The 21,728-nt window shown below is 39.9% G+C and overlaps 1 protein-coding gene across 3 annotated transcripts in view; it reads right to left on the bottom strand.

Moving 5' to 3' along the window:
* The window catches only part of MIPOL1 (mirror-image polydactyly 1), a 197,861-nt gene that overhangs the window by 1,472 nt on the left and 174,661 nt on the right, over window positions 1–21,728 (bottom strand). For 2 of the 3 annotated variants that reach the window (XM_018082926.2, XM_018082927.2), the window contains exon 13: window positions 14,470–16,595. The exons of the other annotated variant lie outside the window; for it this stretch is intronic. In XM_018082926.2, the coding sequence (XP_017938415.2) occupies window positions 16,529–16,595 (67 nt within the window). In that variant the 3' untranslated portion in view covers window positions 14,470–16,528. Of the gene's footprint in view, window positions 1–14,469; window positions 16,596–21,728 lie in introns of those variants that run through there. 3 annotated transcript variants of the gene reach the window in all.

Below are 21,728 nucleotides of genomic sequence, written 5' to 3'. Positions count from 1 at the left end.
TTTGTTTTTTTTTTAATGGAAGGTCTTCCCCAGCCCTCCTAACGTAAGTCGGCCTTAAAAATAAGCCAATGGCCCCTGTGATAACCACGAAATCAAGCCACCTCCATGCCAATGGGTTTGCAGTGTGTGTGAAAATGCCAGCCCAGTCGAGGGTGGATATGAAATCTGATCTTGCTTTGGGTTCAGCCGAAAGAAATGATTCATGGTTGACTGTGTCTTCTTGATATTTCTTATTTTGATTTTTCCTGCTTCCTCCCTCCTGTCTCTCAGCGCACACTCTTTCCAAAGGGTCCTTCAAACACTAGAGGATTGCAATAACAGTGCCATATGCAGTATTTCCTTGAAGGGTTTTATTACTACGTTATCTAGAACAAAAACAAAAGGCATTTTGCAAAACACCTTTTTTAAAGGGAAGCAGTCGGCAGTCGTTAAAAGAAGGGAGGTTACGTGGCAAGCCACTGGTGCATTTAATAGTACCTTCTCTTTCCTTCTGAGCCGCACAATATTTGGTCTTTACTTCAAGCAGTTGTTGTGAATGCTTGATTCTTGCCTTCAGTTTTAAGAGTTTTCTCCCTAGATGATGGACACTTATTTTGCTAGCAGGGGTGGTACCACATCTGCCAGGTGTCTGCCACATCTGCAAGCAGATGAAGGGAGGCTGCATATAGCAAAAAGGGCTGTGGGTATGAGGAAGTCAGGCTCACACAACACCCTGGAGAACCAGGGAGATGGCCTGTAGAGCATGAGAGAAGTAGGGATGGGAATAACAAGCAATGAGGGCTTGAAAGAAAGATTGAAGACATGGAAAGAAAGGATATAAAGCAGACAGTAAGTGGGGGAAGGTGGACCACGTGGTTGCAAGTCAGGAGAAACTGAGGGATGATGGGAAAGGGAGATGACTGCAGGGAGCAGATGGCTGATAGGGGCTAGGGGACAGCATATAGGTGGACCACACCTGGAGCAGCTGTCTCCCTTTCTAGGGCATAAAAAGTAATAGGAAAGCAATCTACTGGCTGTTCTCTTCCAGTGCACACAACAGGAGACATACAATGGAAGTCTGCCTCTGAACAGCAAACAAGGAAGCTGGCTTTTTTATGTGTGTTTAAGGTTGAATTTTGACCCTGAGCTGACGTCATGCAAATCAAGGGTTGGTTGCTTCCCTCTAACAGGAAATAGAAGTCCAAGGAGTCAGGTTAAAATGAAGAGTTACTTATGCCGAAATATCCCCTGGTTTGGGGTGTAGGGAGAGGCTGATGCAGGGGTTTCAGAAGCTAGTCACCTTTGTCAGGGGTCAGAAATAGCCACAGATGTTTATTTGCCATACACACTAGGCCCTTCATAAACCTGTGGAAGGAAAGTCCCTGCTACTGCACTGTGCAGTCTAAGGATGTGCAGGATGGAATTACTAGGTATTTCTTGGTATTATAATGTCACAGTGTCTCCAGATTGGTTTCAAAGCATGTAAGAGCATGTGGAGTGCACTACTGCAAAAGTTACAAAGCTATAGGCAATAGAGACTCAGGTTAGATAAGGGGCTGGCTGGGTGGAGCTGGTGAACAATGCACGAAAGTTCTTTTCTTTCACTGATCTTGGTTCAAATTAAGGTTAAATTCCAAGGGGAGTGTATTTTTTTTTCTTTCTCAACCTCTCTCTCTCTCTCTTCAGGAAGAGGTTTTAAAGGGCACCATTTTCAGTTAAAAAAAAAAAAATCACAAAGAAAGATACATGTTAATACAAATGTAGCATTCCACAGAGGGGAGCCAAGAGCTGCGGGTGTCGCACCCACAGCTTTTATTCAGCCAAAGCAAGTTCAGCAGTTTCAGCACCTGGCAGGAGCAGGATTGATCCTGCTGTCAAGAAATAGTTATAGGAAAAGCAAGACTGCATACATGCCACAGAATCTACACAGAAAAAATACTGATATACAGGAGTGGGGAAAGAGATTATGGAAATAATACATAGAATTCAAATAATTCTGAATTTGTGTGGCTTAGAAATCAATACCTTTACCCTTGTAAAAAAGGTATATTGAAATCTAATCTGTGCAAGTATATAACAGAAGGACATAGAATATGAATTTTGCTATTAAATTTACAAAGTTGGTGCTGTAACTACAGGAAAATGCAATAAGGCTTCCAGCTAGCTACTCTTAGACCTGCTTTTGTGGGGTGGGGAAGTAAAAAGGAAAACTAAAGTTGTATCAACTTCTTCACAAAGCAAGTTTCATAGGATCTGTTTTGCAATCTGTCATTACTTTTCTGCTTTAGAGCCAATGTTCCAGGGCACTGTAAGAAAGTGCAAAAGATTCAGCGTCCTTCCAAAATTTGAAAGCAGAAATGTGGTCTCTACTGTGATAAGAACTCCCCAAAGTGCACAGGTAAAGGTGGCACACATTTAGTGCTGGCTTTTCTTTGGTATGACAAGAGCTCTTGAAAATCAAAGGGGAAATCTGTGGCCTTGATCCCGTTAGATAGTACAAGTTTGCTATAGGGACGTTCTTGCCTTTCAAAGGAGTCCACAAGACCTCTGCCCACAGACTGCTCTCTAACTAAAGGGATGCAGCCAGCTCTGCCATGCTAGGGCCATTTGTCATCCCTGTGACTGCTTTTGTCTTTTAAGATATATGAGGCATCAAAATATATTATATGTCAGCACAAACTACCACTTCCCTTAAGACCTATGTGCCACATACACAGTACATACTACAGAAGCACAAAATACAGCCTTTGTTTTCTGAGATCTGTCTCTTTTTCCCCATGAAAATAAAATATTTTTATCTATGTGTGCAATGTGTGTTCTTAATAGTGACCCTCAGTGGTGCCTCATTACTGTAAGAATGGACTGCAGAATGGACTTAACAGTGATTGTTGATGTGTCTTACAGTCCAAGGTAGCAGGGCTAGGTGTATTTCAAGCAGAGTGTTAACATTCACAGGAATACTTTGGCCAAAAACTAATTCTACTCCATGCCAATCCACCTAAACAACATTTCTTTTAAGTGTTGCAGAGCACAAAGCATTTCTTAGTCAAACAGTAGTAACTTAGAGCCCATCAGTGCCATAGTTGATGATCAAATGCAGCCATTACTGATGGACCTGAAAACTAAGCTACCAGCTGGATACTCCTCTAACCATGAGGGCCAGAGACTGCTGTCAGGTAGGACAAAACTCAAGTGAATTCAGGGTTCAGCCCCATAGATATGAAGTGACTGCCAGGGAGGGTGGATACTCAGTGCTGGCATTCAGCTCTGAAGTTCTGCTCTTGTGATACCCTTTCTTAATTTTTTGAGCCCTGCTTTTGACCTCCTCCCTCTTAATCAGCAACAGTGCAGTGTTTCTCACCCCATTTTCATGATCAATGCAGTATCACTCTTCCTACTTAGAGGCTGTCATCCCTTCCTGCCAGCCCTGCCTGCCTCTTGGCATTGCTCCCTCCCTGTCATACTCATGCCAAGAACAGCCTCGCCCCCTCTCTGGGAGCAGAGCAATACTCCTGCCCATCAGATCTGCCCCCCAGATCACTTCTTTCCATTCACATTCCACTAACCTCTACCCAGCCACTATTCTTACCATCCTTTGACTTAGCTCAAATTACAGTGTAATTAAAATCACCATGGAACACAACTAAACCAACAAGATTAACTACACAATCACTTTGGGTTTTTTTTTTTTTTTTGCAGCCTTACTAGACATCTACCTGGTTTCAGCAATTTTTGCTTTCAGACGGTCATGACAGGAATATATTTCTTTCCATATTGGCAAGGTTCATGGTCCAGCAACAAAAATACAGGACATAGGCATCAGTATTAATGAAGCGGAGTTCACTGAAATGAGCTTCCTAACTCTATTTTACATTTTCCTTTTTTTTTCAGATTACTCTTTTATTACTGTTTTCTGCCTCAGATAGTTTTCTCTCTAGTCTCTTCCACATCCAGAAATTCTTAGGGAGGAATGGACCACAAATACACATACTCTGAAGGGCTGTCTAGGACTGACACCAAGCATGAGGTGTTGGTGATGGGTGATGGCGTGACGCTGTGCCTTAGAGAATAAGCATGTTTCTTGGAATCAGAAAAGAACACAGTAAGGGCTTGGAGACATCAGCTTATATAGACTATATCTGAGAGTAGAAAAAGGGTGTTGTGTCCAAGTTAAGTATCTGCATGACCAAGAATTAGAAATGCCTTACTGTTTGGACAATACTTGGTAAGTGATATCAGAAACTCACTCTACTCAGTTTATCCAAAAGAAGAATTTCTCTTTGGATTCTCAGGAAAAGGAAGTGTAATGAGACCTATTGGTCTGAAGCTAAAAGAAGACAAAGACAGACTAGAAAACAAGTTCAACAGACTCTCTGTGGAGTCCTTCATCAGGGTTCTGTAATTCCCCACACATCTGTAGCTCCATCTGAAGGACTGGGACTTGCTCTAGGTGTAACAGACCAAGGGGTACTGGAATTGATGTAGCTGTTGTTGGTATCCAGCTTTTCTAGGGTGAGTCCACCAGAAAAGCAACAGTAAGTCAAGAAGGAGGAGCCTGCCATTTGTTTTCTTATATGTTGAACAATTCTATAGGGTTTCCCACATTTATGATGCACAATAGCTTTTCAGAACTTTTTCCTTGGGTTGAAATATACTACATGCACATATTATAATCACCATAGATTGCCATGGCAGCTAGCTAGATATCTGTGTTGTATATCAATCACTTAGGTAAAGGAATAACTGAATAGGAACTAAAGACATAATTTACAGGTTTTGCAAGTGGGGCGTGGGGTGGAAGGAGGGAACAGGACATGCCTATGACAGGTGGTGGTATATCTCCTACACATCCTGGGTCAAGAGGATAATATGTGGTTCAGCCTGCCAGACCTCAGTTTGCTTTACTACTAGTGGAAAGCAATAGTCACAGCACCTAGTTAGGCACCTGCAGCAGGTGTTTTTGGAAGAGCTCTAAGAAGATAAAATGTCAATAGCACTGAAAAAAAAAGACTATTAATGAGAGAGTAGGTAGCAGGTCACTCAATAGCAATGGTTGGCTCTACAGGAAATGAGGTTGTGTGAGGGTAAAGTTCTGGAGAAAACACCTCATAACATGCAAAGTTAGTCAGTTGCAAGCAAGATTTCAATGAATGCAAAATTACAAGGGTAATTACTGGAAATCAGGGTGAATGGTTACAACAGGCAGTTGTGGATTTGCTATATAGGACTATTGAGAACAGTCCTGTGGGATTTCACAAAAACACCCACTGATGAAACTGTATTTTCTTTAGGTATAGGCAGTTCAGATTTATAACAGTCTTACTCTACTGGCTGTTAGAGCTTTGGGGAAATAAAGTTATCATGAGCAAACAAGTGAAATGTGGAGGAAGCAGGACATTTATCTGCCTGAAAAGCAATTGAGCTGAGCTTCTCCATTATGTGATCAAAGAAGAGCAAAACTGTGAAGCTTTCTGCCCTTCACTTCAGCACATGCTCTGGTGGTTGTTGCTGTATTCAAATGTTTGATGCTGTAGCTGTGCAGATACGAGCAGTTTCTCTCACTCTCCACAGATAACCCTGAACACTGGCAGCACAACCCTTAGTCAAGTCTTTGCTTAACACAGTGCAGGGTGAGTTTGCACATCTTTGTCCTTGCTTCTGCACTTCAGGTTCTCATAAGATGAATAAATTCCAGTCCAAAAGTACTGTAAATGGGTGCAGCGAGTCCCATATGCAATGACTGGGAAGAATGGGGGAATCGCAGTCCTGCAGATGTCTGGGCCCAAATGGTCATATGGTTTAAAGGCCCAAGTGGAAAGATCTCTATTCTGGCAGTGCACACATATGCACTAGTCAAGGAATCCTGCACCCCTAGGAAAGCAGGAACATGGGTCATCTAGCAGAAGACATGACTGCCTACATCGTCCTGCTGCTAAACCTCAGTTACTGCACACAACACAGCTACTCCCACAGGAAAATATCCCTTGGGGGAACAGTCTGCCCATAGGACCATGCTAACCTTTCTGAGCTCTATTCCCTATGACAGATTGCCTAGAAATTCATTAATTTTTACATATAACTTTGGATGCCCTGAAATGCCACAGGTTCCTCTTGGTCTCCAAGGGAGCCCCACTCCTTTTTGGAAGCTGAACATCAGTGCAACTCACAAGAGAAAAAAAAATTAGGATGGTACAATTCATTTTTGTTGATACTCTGGTATAGTCCAGGGAAGTTGCAACCAGTTCCAGAGATTTTTCCATGGCTCAGCAGCCAAACATTAGTTTATAAAGCAGTCCAACAGGGATAATATTTTTCTTAAGGACTACAAAATTCCTTTTGTACATATAAAATTTGTTGCTGATATGATAGCTTGTCTTAACACAACTACTGAGCACATAAAGGCATATTAACACTTAAGCCACAAAATGACAAATTTGCTCTAGACATGGCCCTTACTTTTGTTCATACAGTGGCAACTCATTATCTTGGACAGCTGAGAATGAATCCCTGAAAGCTGTAATTTAGCAAGGACTAGATCTTCCAGATGTTTCTAGTGGTCATCAGTCTATCCACTGAAAAGGCTGCAGCCCCTCAAGCCATGTGCCACTGCCTTCCTACACAGAGCTGCCACACATTCAACCAGCCAGCTCAGCACTACCTAAGCTAGCTAAACCAAAATCAGTCAGGTTAACCAAGCCCTGCTCCTTCTCTGCTCTCTAGGACAGCACAAGCCTGGACTTGCTAAGCCACAGAATGGGAACCATTACAAATGTGATAAAGACCTGTGGGTGGCTAAAGGTGGTGTTGCAGTGCTGATAGCACCAATAGAGTTGTCAAGATCTGCCTAAAAAACGCTCTTTCTACTTTAGTCACTTCTAATCAGGCCCACTGTTAAGAAATACAACATATAGTCAAATGCTCATTTAGGCATTTCTTTTGCTAACTTAGGGACAAAATACTATTAATTTTCCTTTTAAATGTGTGCTGAGATCTATTGATGAAAACTGTAATAGGGTTCAGATCCTATTAAATATAACTCAGTATTTACTATTTTGATATAACTTTTTGTGTCCTGTTTATATCAAGAAAGTCTTAGCAATAGGACAACAGAAGTAGAGAGGACATCATGAATTTTCATATTGCTTATCTAGCAACCAAAACAGCTACATGTTAATTAGAAATGTTTTATTTGAAATTTAGAACCAAGCTAGTTTGTCCTATCAAACAAGACTTTAGTGAAAAAAATGTACACAATCAAATTTCAACTAATTTTCTAGCCTTATGCTCACACATAACCTTACTAAGACATCTACTTTCAAATATTACAACAGCTTTCACTTCCATAAAATTTTTAAAACTTCTATATGTAAGCATAGCAAAGTATTTCTGTCACTCATTGTAACAACTTTTCCTCCTTTTCTATGTCTGAATCTGAAGCAGGTAAAGCTTCCACACTCATGCATATTTGGGTTTCACCTTATTCCTATCTATGGGGCCTGATGGGATTCATCCAAGAATCCTCAAAGAGCTAGCTGATGTCACCACACAATGTCTCTCGATGATTTTTCAGTGGTCTTCAGAATCCAGAGAGGTGACTGGAAGCTGGAGAACATTGTCCTGATTTTCAAGATAGGCAGGAAGAAGGACCCCAGAAACTACAGGCCTGTCAGTCTCAGTTCAGTGCTTGGTAAAGTTATGGAGAAGATTATTCTGGAAGGTATTGAAAAACACCTGAAAGACAATGCAGTTCTGGTCACAGCCAGCATGGCTTCATGAGAGAAAAATCCTGCTTATGATACCTGATTTCCTTGTATGACAAGGTAACCCACCTAGCTGATCAAGGAAAGCCAGCTGATGTAATCTTCGGGGATTTCAGTAAAGCTTTTGATCCAGTCTCTCACCGTATCCTGGACAAAATGTCCAGCACACAGCTGGAAAACACATCATGTGGTGGGTGAGCAATTGCTCAAGGTTGAGCACAGAGTGTAATAGTAAATGGGGTACCATCAGACAGGTGACCTGTCACCAGTGGGGTTCCACAGGATCTTAGGCCCTGTGCTCTTCAACATCTTCATAAATTACTTGGATGCAGGACTAGAAGGGATACCAAGCAAGTCTGAAGATGACACAAAACTGGGAGGAGCTGTTGACTCCCTCAAAGGCAGGGAGGTCCTGCAGAGAGACCTTGACAAATTAGGACTGGGCAATCACCAACCATATGAAGATCAACAAGAGAAAGTGCCTGATTCTGCACCTGGGATGGGGCAACCCCAGATGTTTGTACAGACTGGGGAACGAGATGCTGGAAAGCAGTGCCACAGAAAGGGACCTGGGGGTCCTGATCGACAGCAAGTTGAATATGAGTCAGCAGTGCCCTGGCAGCCAGGAGGGCCAACCGTGTCCTGGGGGGCATCAGGCAAAGCATCGCCAGCCGAGGGAGGGGATTGTCCTGCTCTGCTCGGCACTGGTGCAGCCTCACCTTGAATATTGTGTGCAGTTCTGGGCACCCCAATATAGGAAAGATATTAAGCTTTTAGAAAGCATCCAAAGGAGGGCAATGAAGATGGTGAAGGGCCTTGAGGGGAAGCCGTGTGAGGAGTGGCTGAGGTCACTTGTTCTGTTCAGCCTGGAGAAGAGGAGACTGAGGGGAGACCTCATTGCAGTCTACAACGTCCTCATGAGGGAAAGAGGAGGGGCAGGCACTGATCTCTTCTCTGTGGTGACCAGTGACAGGACCTGAGGGAATGGCCTGAAGTTGTGTCAGGGGAAGTTTAGGTTGGATATTCAAAAAAGGTTCTTCACCCAGAGGGTGGCTGAGCACTGGAACAGGCTCCCCAGGGAAGTGGTCACAGCAGCAAGCCTGACAGAGTTCAAGAAGCATTTGGACAATACTCTCAGGCACATGGTGTGACTCTTGGGCCAGGAGTTGGACTCAATGACCCTTGTGGGTCCCATCCAACTTGGCATATTCTGTGATTCTGTGAAAATCTAATTTCTACCTTGCACTTTCTCTGTTATGCTGCTTTAGCATCAATAGGGCAGTCCAGATGTTCTGGTTTGTGTCTTCCTTGCCTTATGCAAAGAAGAGTCCTACTTGAAGCTATGATTTATCTGTATCTTACTCAATTTGCTGATCTGAGCCCAGAACTCCAGAAACAAAATGTTTGATGATGTTTAATAAATGTTTCAGAACCCCATGGCTCCATATTCATATCCTGTACCGTGGGTACGGAGCCCTACATTTTTGGACTGTGTGAGGATAGTGTCCCCACCAGTGAAAATATGGTGGAGCAGCAGAGCTCGTTTGCCATAACACAGTCATAGTTTGAAGTGTTATTTTCTATACAACCATTTGGAAAAAAAAAAAGGATGAAATAAATGCCACATTTGATCACATTCCTAATATTTAACTATTTGTGCATCTCCCTTTCCTGCTTAATTCTACCACTAATGTTGAGCAAATATCACCTGTAATATTGATGTTCTCCATACACTGGTAGACTGTTAGAGGTGAGAGAAAATTTTCCCTATATAAAGCAGAAGAAACAAAGCTGATAATTTAAAATAGCCCATAAAAGCATAAAATGGGATGATTTTAATGTTCTGAGTATGTATTGATGGAGACCATACCACTTGTTATTCTATTTCTAGTCTAGTATACTTTCACAAAGATTGCATCTGGGTTGAGTATGTTCTCTAAATAAGTTAAATATCCAAGTGAAGAAATGAGATAACTTTTTGAAAAGCTAATTTTCACTTAGAGATATCTAAAATCTTACTTCTAAGCATGAGTTCAACATCTGAATTGATATCTATATCAGTCTAGACACCAGCAGGCTTATTTCTCATAAACTGATTTTTGAAAAGCTTTCCTCTTTGGTCACAAAAACTGTGAAATTGTGGCACCACATCAGTGAAAGTCAAACAATCATGAACAAAATCCTGTGGCTTCAGACAATGAATTAGAGTAGTATCAAAGTAGCTTTTCATTTTTTATCATCTTAATATTTTGATTTTTCTTACAAGTTCTTTCTGAAAATAGTTCTGCTAATACTTAGTGCATGAACAAATAAAAGAATTCCCATCCTTTGAATTCTTTGGGAAACCATTACATTTTTCAATTGTGTATGACATGCAGCATGCATATTTGTGTGTAAGTATCAATCATCACAAATTTATGTAATGTATTCTGCAAGGGTTATCATACCCTTGTTTTATCATGGCTACAGTTGTGACCAGTTCTATTGTTATTTTACCATATGACAATGTACCTGCTTCTATCATGTTCAGCAGCCATTCAAACTATGATGAACTTCTGTGAATGTGGCACTGCACAGACCTTTGGCCCAAGGTCACCACGGAGAGAACATGCCAAACTGCCCCCGATGACAACTTCTCAGAAAGGAGTGTGACCCTTTGCAGTTGGTGACTGGCTGGGCAACATGCCAAAGCACGAGCACAATTGTAAAGGTGCACTCCAACACTTGGTGAACAGGGGTTCTTGCATGTTTTAAACAAAATGGGGTGATTTCAATCTATACATTCTCAATATTTTAAGTTTCAGTACAAGTTTCAGGTTAAAACTTGAAAGAAAAAAAAGTGATGGGGTTCTTTTGGTTGCTGATTTTTTTTTTTTTTAATTAGACTAAACATTCCCCTTGCCCATCCTTTCTTCCAAGGGAAGGAAAAGAAAAACAACTCCGGTCAAAGACTGCTTTTCCTTTTCCTCAAGCTATTCTATTTCATCAGTTCAGTACACCTTTTCAACCTGTTTTCTTTACTGCCTGTCTTGCAATACTTACTCATCACAGTACATAGTATAAGATCAAAGCACTGCAGGATTTGGCCCCACTATTCCTGTATTCCATTAATTTTACAATCAAGTCTTGGCTACCAAGGTGAAGTCCGAAATTCTAAAAACACTTCTGGCTTTGTATTTCTGATGTTTAGCCTAATAGAGTTACCAGGTACATGTTACCTTAAAATGGATTGTTAATGACAATATTTTACAATTAACAATAAAAAACCACACTCCAAACCCAACTCCTGTTGCAGACTATTTTAATAAAGGGATTATAAAATACAAAAGAGAGAGAGACAGGTAACCTGAGATGCAATTTTGGAATGCAAACTTTTAGTTCAAATGTGCAAGCTCGAACTTAACAAATGTTTAAAATATTTGAGTTTGTCAAATGGTGCCAAAATAAACCCTGTCTTTTCTAAAGACTATATATTTAGCTAGGCACTGGCAATGTAAATCTTTCAACCATTTCAAGTATTTGTTTAAAAGCCTCACAGAACACGTGGGCTCCCAACAAAACTGAAAAATGAAATGTTTAGAACACTGAAGCTCAACAGCTGACTTATAATCAACCTAATATGCGAACACTACTTCGATTTTTTGAACTTGTGAATACATTTTATTTACCGATGCATGAGAAGAACAAACAGAGAAAGTCCATTTCTGCAGACCTGATGTGAAATGGTAGAGTGACAAGAGTCAGTACATGTAATGCTGCGATCACAGCAAGCGCAGTATCAGAGAAACTGCCCGTCGGTGCTTTCATGTGCCTCACAGTTTATTCTTGCATGGGAGAAAAATATTCTGCGGTATAGATTAAAAAGAAAAAACCAAAACAAACCTAACAGCCTTAATATGCAATTATTCTAAATGAAGGAAATAAAGGCACAGAGAAATCCTATCTAAATAGATAGGAGTTCATTTGTATTTATAGATTAAAGATGCTAAGAATATACATAGTCAATCTTGTAAAATGTCCAGTGATTTGGAATAAATAAACGAATAAATGTGCTAGAACAATATATTGACATCACTAAACTATTTTGATAGGATGACTTATTTATAAAAACAGTTTTAATATTCCCTTACATTAATGATTAACTAATGAATTTTACTTTGTTGTGAATATATTTAAAGAGGAATCAAACTGACTTCAGTTACAGGACTCCACTAACAAGACTGAGCTGCCTCTGAACTTTCAAATATCAGCAGTTTTCGCAACAGTAATACAGAAGACCATGCAACCAGTTTTGGGCTGTGGGCTGAATGAAAAATAGTACTAAAAGACTAAAGGTCCACCATTCTTTTCTGTTAAAGTTGATTTGTCACAATATTGTTAATTAGTGAGGGCTTAGAGAAGGCTTACTAGGAATATAATTACAGTGCAGAAAAGCATTAATAATGCTCTTATCCCAAGCCAACATGATGCTATTTACATATTTTACCCTGGCATATACCAGAAATGGCTCCCAATGCATAACGTGCTGCAGGATCATCAAGAGAAAGACACAAAATCTCACAGGGGAAGGATGTTTCTGAGTATCTCAGTGCTCTTCAAGATAGCAGGGACCCTAATTTGGCCAGTAATTACAACCGTCACCATAAGCATCACCTTGGTGAGCCACTTTCATCATGAACTGTTGTTCCATTGGGAACCAAATGAATTGGTACTCCTCGTACGTAATTGGATACCATCTCATCCTTCTCTCGTATATTAGGACAGAAGTGACAATTGCATTTCTCTGCTGTATAAGGGCAGGCTTCTTTTCACTTTCGGAGCGCTGCAGAGACATCAATCTGTTCTCAATGAATAAATCATACACTAAAAGCCAATTAACCCATGTTATCATTATCGCCTATTTCTACTCACCAGAGCAGAATTCCGACCCTTGTTACACTGAAGGGCAAAAGTCAGACTGGGCTCAACAGGGCCAGAAGTTCAGCCAAGGGCACTAAAGGCTGGGCCTCCATTACCAGACCTGTGTGACTTTTGCTGTTCAGTTCAGTGGGTGAAGAAGCTGAAGTGTTTTGACATTAGCCACAGAGATGCTTTTGCAAACTCCCTGGAGGAGCGCAGGAGCCTCTTCAGGGGCTGCATACTGTTAATGACAGTCACTAAGGAATTTGCCAAAGACCACACACCAGGTTGTTAGCAAGGAAGAGTGAGAACCCAACTGTTTCTGAACCGTCACCTCTCAGCACAGTAAATTTCCCAAGGTCCTTTTCAAAGAAGACAAACATTTCCAGCTGAATTTTAAAGATCAACATATGATTTAATTATGATTCAAATACATTTATCTACATTTGTCATTTATGACAAAACACCCTAACTAAAATGCTCACTTAATTTCAGGTGGTTTTGTAGAAGACATAAGTCAGAGTAGGGAACTATTTTTTCACCTTAGGTACAATGTGTCAAAAGGAAAATTATGAAGCAACTATCACTTAAGTATTATTACCCGGACCCAGATCTATCTGGCATCATGCCTGCTGGATGGCTTTTGCCTGGCTAATCCCACTTTTCCAAACAACAGGCTGGAGGTCAAGCAGTCTGGCTGTATGAAGTCTGCTCTCATGAGATTTTTCACCTGGAGGCAGAAATACATGGGGAAGGTGACAAGGAACTTAGCACATTCATGCATGGAGAACAAGCCCTGATTTAGTAAACTTGCATTTTCAAAGCAGCAAACATCTTCCTCATCAAAGATGCCGAAGAGTAAGAGGGAAGATCTTCAAATTGAAAAATAAGTAGTTCAAAACTAGATTAAAACAATGGGTAAGAATAAATGTATCATTTTTACAGTGAAGGAGAAATTACCTCAAGTTACAGGGATCTTTGTCCCAGAACCCATGTTCAACTTCACTAAGAAACCACCTTGAAGAGGCGGTAATTTGGAGATGGCAGTATTTCATATCACCATATGGAGATGCTGATGATACTATGGTACTGTGAGTATTAAAGAGAAGTTGTGAGAAGAGATGGAAGAGGAGCTCATGGTCTTCAGGGAATGCATGCTAAAACAATAGATGACATTCAGCATCCATAAATGTGAAATTATGCATTCAGAAAACAGTTCTGTGTTCATACACCTTATGATGAACTCACAGCTGAATGTTACAACTGAGGAATGAGATCTAAAGTTGTTATTACTATAGAAATATTAATACCAATAAATAATCTGCCATAAAGTAAATCCAATGCTAAAAATGATTACAAATAGCATAGAGAATAAAACAGACAACATAATCATGGCAACAACCAGTCACTTTTTGTCCATATCTTGAATAGCAGGCATAAATCTGGTTGTATCTCAGTGAAAACACTGCAGAGCTGGAAAAAATAGATTAGCATGACAAGGCCAAATAAAAACATGAGACAGCTCCTTTATAAGAGACTAAGGTTTCTCTCTGGAAAAGAAAAGCAGGGGGGAAATGATGCCAAATATGTCAAATCACAAGGAATATGGAAATAATGTGAACAGGGAATGGTTACTCACCATTTCTCTCATACAACAACTAGGTGATAGCAAATGAATACAGTTGATTCATAACTAAGAAAACAAAATATTTCTCCACTCAATGCATCATTAACTGCATAAGACCTTGTGACAGGAACAAGTAGATAATAAAAATTTAAATGGAATAAAAAACAGGTCATGAAAAAATGCTGCTAAATACAAAGACTTAGAAAGCCCCTAAATAACAAATTGCTGGGAGACCAGCTGGGAGAATGGTCACCAGCGCTAGCCTGACTTTATACCCTTTCCTAGGCATCTTCTATTTGTTATGGCCAAAGGCATCTTCGAGCTTTGGTCTAGAACAGTATGGTAGTCCTTACATTTTTATCTTAATTCCTTCCTCACTACTTCCTTAGAGCAGAAATGGTTCGACAGCACTGACAGGTCAGGAGATCTTGTCATTCACTTAGTGCATCAAAGCTCAATGAAGACAGTAGGACAAAGAGCAGTTGAATCACCCAAAGTGCTGAGCAGCAGCACAAGGGTGATGGTGAAGGAATTGGAACTGGGAGGGGTGGGGGGGGTGGCAGTCCTCTGGTCTGGAAGCATTAAGCTTTCTTCCCATTGAATAGGTGTGGGGGAGAGGCTCCGGACTCACTAGCTATCTTAGGGTTGACCAAAGGTCAGAAAGGAGAATTTCAGAAGCTTCTAGGAGTGACTTGGGTAAATTTGGCTTGGAGGGATGCTACTTATCTCCCTGCAAGGGGTTAAGTTTGGTCAGCTGAAACTAGGGGGAGCTTAGGTCTGCAGATGAGGAAGGTTTAACATGTAATTGCTTGAAAGAAAAAAACAGACATTAAAATGTCTCTCTCTCTACTCAAAATTAAAAATGTCTCTCTCTCTACTCAAAATTAAAATTTCATTTTCTCCAGCTGAACTGCACTATTAAAACAAGCAAGCATTAAGAGAGAAGGCCATGTAACAACATTAAACACAAAGCAAAGCAGGCAAGTGGAAACCTTAGGAGCTACATCCACCTTGCCTGAGCTGGCTGGTTCTGGGAGTATCTTAAAGCCTATCTAGCTCCTGAGATTCATTACTGAATTTGGGGTGCTTGGAGATTACAGTTGCCTTCTTGAGCAGGTTTATAAGAGTGCTGACCTGACCGTTCATACAGGGAGATGGATGGGTCACAAATATAACTCTAGGTCCAACTCTCCTGTATCTCTAAGGTCTAAAATGTTTGTCTACCCCAATTTTTCCTCTTTGGTCCTCAAATTTCCCCCTCCCTGTAAGATTCCATCTTTCAGCCTTTGAGTTAAATCCTAGGGCACTTGGTGAGTAAACAAAAGCAGAGGGTTGGCAATTTTGCCTGAAACCCAACCTAGATGGTAGTCCTGCACTGTAGAGCAATCAGAGGTCTATAAGAAGCAGGCAAAAAGTCTTGTAGGAAAGGGGTGAGAAAAGATGAACACTGAAAAGGAAAATTTTGAATCCATAAGGTGCTTTCTGAATATCTGAGAGCTTTTCCTCATAGGAAAGAACAAAGGAGTGACTGAAAACAATATAAGAAACTTCCTCCACTCTCTGAGATACTGTATGTCACAAGGCTTTCATGTTGCAATTTATTAAGATGCATCTGTAGTGAAACCTAACTGTAAATTTCTTTTTTAATGTACACTGAAAATACCATGTACTAGCATAAGCTATTCAACTGCTGTATAAAGCTATACATTTATCCTGCCCTTTGATGTAGCCACAGTCACTAGCTGCAATTCAATGGGCTATGAGTAAGGAGGAAAAAATATCCAGTATAGTAGCCAGAGATATTCCTTGAATGCCAAACTACTTTATCAATTAATATATTTAACATACAAATACTGGACTGTTTGCAGTCTCATAAATAAGAAGGAATTTAAATTTTGAAACTGCTTTGCAGGATTTTGAACCTGAAGCATTTAAAAAATTGATCAAGCTGTGCCTTGAAGCAGACTATACTGACAGGACAGATTGTTCGAATAAGCATCTACATCATTTTTCACAGTACACAGTGCCACAATGCACTTGCTTAAAAACAAATACGTTTGCAATGAAACATTTCAACAAATCACAAAACTCAGCAGCAAAGTAGTTAAACATTTATGATTTGATTTTATCTCAGCTTGGAATGTCGCTGGAGTGTCCCACTTCTAACAACTGTTTGCTAAGTTAAGGCTTTAGTGTTTACACAGTGCTGAATGAAGCAGCCTGGTCACCAGATGTGAATGCTTCCTTAGACTACAGCTTTCAATCAGATCACGGTCCTAATGGTCCCTGCTCCAACCTTCTTCCTCAGGACGTCCACCAGCCTTTCCAACCTGAGAGGGGGCAGGGAAGAGGGAGAGGAGAGAAAAAAAAGGAAACTAATGTTAGGAATGTTCTGGCTGAAAGAGACAGTGTTTGCACTGAACCAAGCTGTCCTGGTGGTGGTCATGCTCAGAAACAAAGCACTACTGTAAAAGACAGACACTAAGGGAAAATGCAGACAACTTACAGAAAACTTTTTAACCCTACAACCCAACCCATCTGCAGTCAGTGAAATATATCAGCTCACTCTTCTTTTGTAGTATATGTAATATCTGAGGTCCCCATAAGGCATTAATACAAAACTCTGTGCAGTAATCCTGCAGGACATATACACTTTGGTGTAAGCAGGACAATCAATTTTTGCACTTTTTAAAATATGAGTGGTCCATGGTTCTTGTTAAATGTAAACTTAACCGTTGTTTCCTCTTAAAAAAAATATCTTGCCTATTATCCAACAGATACTTCTATTGTTCAGTTTATAAATTTATGTCTAAAACCCCATGGAGTTTATGTCAAAAACCTTTTCAAAATACTCAACAAGACAAGTTTCTGAGGATGTGGAAGATGATATTTTGAAGGTGGTCTGGATGATTCTTGTGTCGACACAACTACAGAAAAACTAACTGTCTAAATAAGTAGGACAGAAAGATGCCTAATCCTGCCTTAGTTTTAAGGCACAGGCTATAAGCATGTTCAGAATCTCACCAGCCTAATTTCTTCTTTCCTTCTGTTAAAGTATGTAGGCAAATGCAAAGGACTAAATTTGTTCAGCATTTTCCATCTCCACGTGTTTATCTCCAGCACTCCAGTAATCAATCATTCAATCTATTTCTTCAATTTGTCTGTATTTTATGGAATCCTTCAGTGAAAGCTCTCTGACAAATAAACTATCTATATAAAAGTAGATTCTGTGTGTAGCAGAACACTTAGAACCATGTCCAGATTATCATACACACAACTTCCATAATAGATAAACAGACTTGCAGCTTCAAATAGCTGTATTCACTGGTACAAAGTTGAGCACTTTATCTGAAAAGACAATTTTGTTTTCTTTTTTTTATATATATATATATATATATGATACAACATGAGAAATGCAGATAGGAAATAAAAATAGCACAGCTTTATCAAAATTGCAAAATCCATTTTATCTCATGGATGCATTAGTAACTTCAGTGCAGGTAAACTGGTTAACATGGATTTATTGCCACAAGTCATGACTAATGCTCTTGGTACGTATTGAAACACTCTTGTTTTCCAGGAACCACCAAGCACGATGAAGCTACACCTTTCATTGTACTCACCAGGTGACTTAATTCCTGAAATGAGATTAAGCATTCACCACCCAAATGTAATCATGAGACACCAGGAAACGTATGTGGAAAGTTCAGCTACTTCTAGCTGTTCCACAGGGACTCTAAGGAAGTGAAAGCACAGGTGAAAAACTACTGCTTACATACTCCTCTCCCTTCAGTTTTCCAATAGTTGCTTTTCCTTCTTAACCAACTAATGCATTTTTCCTGGTTTTGTAACATACATTTACTGCACTTCTTCATCTTTATGGAAGCAGCACCCAGACAGTCATAACTCAGTGCAATCAGTCCATGCAAGTATAAAGTCAGGGATTTCACAAGTTATTCTCTCCTGAAAGTTTTCTCACAGAATCAATGTTTTCTGAGTTCTAAGGGTTTTAACTCAGTTACTGACAGGTCACAGTTTCCTCAGCCTTCCCTTGCTGGGAAATTTCCCTGTTGAATTAGTTGCCAGTCTATGTGCAAGTTCAGAAAGTAATGGCAGATTAGTCTTCTCTTTTAATAGCATGTATATTCAGAAGCATGGCAGCTTTCTCGGACACTTTATTGCTGTAGGTCTCACACTAGTACCCTATCTAATGTGCTTCAGAGACATAAAGCACTGGAGAAACATTTCAAAGTGTTTGGACCAACAGAAGGTTTGGGCTGCAAACTTTTTCTGGGAGGCAGCATAAAAATAGTAAAATTTGAGATCATGGCTTATTTAGATCACTGTTCAGTTAAAAAGAAATACTGTGTGGCTTATACAAGGGAGGGTGGATATGACTTCAGTATTTGAGGCTCCTTTTGGGGAGACACACGTCATTGCCTAGATAACTGTCCTATGATTGAGTTTGGATGTGCACCACTCTGTGACCAAGCAATGGCACTACACACCAGAGCAGAATAAGTTAGTGAAGAGCTGCCCATGTTTGAAGAGAAATATCACTGGGATGAAAGTAGCTGTCTTCTGTTTAACCTTGAAACTGTCAGGCTTCATTGAAAATAATGAGGCTTAACAATCATAGCTTCTGCTTTTCAAATGAATGATGACTGAAATCATCAAAATGAGGTATTCCTCACCAAACACACACCATGCAGGGCTTATTTGCCTTTTGTTTCAGTCATGTGTGGATTTTCAAATGTATTTATTTTCTATTAGAAGGGGAAAAAAAGCAACAGTGGATTAAGATACTGTGCCTTTCAAAGAGATTTAAAGAATAACATAAAAAAGAAACTGTAACAGCTATTTATAAGGTAACAGAGGGCAAAATTTACCCCTACACAGATACAAGACCCAATATACCACTGAAATCCCAGTTAAGCCTACAAAATAATGCCATGGGCTGAATGAGTGGCTAATAACTCTTGATACAAGCCTCAGGGGGCTTTTTGGAATGATAATCCTGGACTCCTTGTTCACCCAGAGCCCAAGTCTGCCATCCCAACTCACACTAAGCAACATTTTTCTTTGTGAGGAATAAAAGGCTGCTAAAAAGGCTGTTTGTGCCAATGAGGTGCTACCTGCAAGGGGCGAGGGTGGCAGAGTCACCCCTTGTCGATAAGGCTTTGTGTCCAGCCCAGTGGGATGCTGCAGGCAGCTCCCTCTGGAGACTGAGCATTTTAATCTGTGGAAAACTGCAGTAATAATCTCATACCTCAAGATCAAAGATAACTTAAATATTGAAACAGAAGAATGGAAGGTGCTGGGAACTAGTCTCAGTGTTTGCAGAGTTTTATTCAAAATATGGAAGACTGACCTGAAGAAAGCAACTTCTGTTACTTTGTACCACTGTGATATAACTGTCACCATAATTTCACCACATTTTACTTAGCTGAAAGCAGTACTGACTGTGTTTGTTTGTATTCTAAGACAAAGAATTAACAAATTTGTGTTTTTGCTTGTGAAGAGTCCTCATGGTATAAATTAAATGTGCAATAGGACACTTTCTCCTGAGATGTAAGCAAGGACACTCACTGAATTTGCATCTCATGAAGCAACCAAACAAGTAATTCAAGAAGGAGTTGTATTTTAGATCAGACAGAAGAATGATATGGTGGGTGGGCCACTTTGTTGCAGTGTTGAGGGTCCAAATGTGCAAGGACAGACACTCACCTTTAGGAATGTTTATAAAAGCCTCTTAAGGGATCACTCTCCATTCTCACAGTTTTCAATTTCTTGCTTAGAAATTTTGGAAAATCACAGTAGGTGACCATTATTTTTTGTCACTCCAATACTTCTAGAAAATCTGTCCCTTAACAAATAAACTCTCTTAACAAAAGCTACTTCAGCATTCTCTATATGATTACTGTGAGTACAAAGTAACAAATAAAATACAGGAAAGAAACCATGGATTCAGATGCATAGATACAATTTTGGTGTTATTTACACTGATTTGCACACATCCAAAGCAAAAAAGTCCTGTGCCTTTCAGGATAGATGGAACTTGCGTCCATGAAAAGCACAAAGATGAGGGCTAGAAATAATCTTTATCTACACTAACTACTTCTGTAATGCTCATCTTAGTGCTTCTATAAAATGGAAAAATAAAATAAAACAAAACCCAGAAATTAAGAAAGGGACATCTGGTCCATCATTGTTTTTAAGTTAGCAAGAGATGCAGTGCTGTGAAGAGTCTTGAATTTCTGTGGCTTAATGCTTCCTCTATACAAATTTAGAATTAAGCAGTTGAATCTGTGTTCTAATACAGAAATAAAAGCGGCTTGCTGCTATGATATTACTGATTTAATCATGTACTTTTAAATGTGTTGCTAAGTTTTAAGAAGATCCTCATCCTACCTAAATAGGAACATTGGTAGATGTGTCTTCCCCAAGACAAATTCTCAACCATTTTCAACTCCTCTTCCAGTTATTTCAAATTATGTTCCCTTATCACCTATGCACACAGCTGACAATGTCTGCATGGAGCATATGCTGTTGTATGGAGTGTTCTTACAAAGCTCCTGAATTGCTTGACAATGTGCTCTGATATTAAGCAAAGCCTTACAAAACTTTACTCCAGTGAGTAAAAACAATTTTGGTTTTAGAATCAGTTCTCATAAACCAGACTTAAAATCCTAAATGATAGAGAAGTTTGTTCCAGGAGCTCAGAAACTGAACATATAAGTGCAGATGTTACCTACTGATCTCTACTGCTGACTCTTATGCACATTTTTGGCTTGCTTTCCTCTTCCACATATTCTGCTGAAGAAGTCTAGCTCTAAACTGTTGTGTGGGATCAGTAAAAACTCTGCAACTGTGTAAATCCACACAGATTGGTACATCCTTCCACACTGCTCCATCTCTGGCCAAAGGAGCTCAGCCCAAAGGACAGCAGCGGCTATTATCCACAAGTTTTGAATATGACAGAGTTATACAGTCACAGAGTGATCTTCCACATAATCATGCCCCAGAAACAGACAAAATGGATACCCAGCTGACAGAAAAGGGCATCCTTCAAGTAGCCTGTGTCCTATCTGCAAAGCAATACATAGACAAGCAGAAAACAATAGTTTCTACCTGCAAATGGATGAGTTAAGTGACAAAAACAAAACCATCCTGGATTTCGAAATGCTATATAAAGGCTTATAAACCTAAACTATAACCCTTGGTTATCTTTCCAGTAGATAAGATTAGGCTCAGGCTACCAAGATGGCCTTACTTGCATGATTTCTGGCTTTTTGCAGAATGTGTTTTGCTAACAAAAATTTCCTTTAGAAACCAAGCATTTGAAAATATATTAGGTAAATAAAATGCATTGCACAAAAGCATTACAAGTAATTTAGCAATAGAGCTCAGTGAACGATTGTTTCATGAGTGGTCATACAAACAAATTCACTTAATTTCATCCT

This window comes from Manacus vitellinus, unplaced genomic scaffold, assembly GCF_001715985.3.
Source record: "Manacus vitellinus isolate BGI_N305 unplaced genomic scaffold, ASM171598v3 scaffold_6_pilon, whole genome shotgun sequence".
Lineage (NCBI taxonomy): Eukaryota > Metazoa > Chordata > Aves > Passeriformes > Pipridae > Manacus > Manacus vitellinus.
The sequence above is the reverse complement of the archived record's forward strand: the minus strand, read 5'-3'. Positions and strand labels throughout refer to the sequence as shown.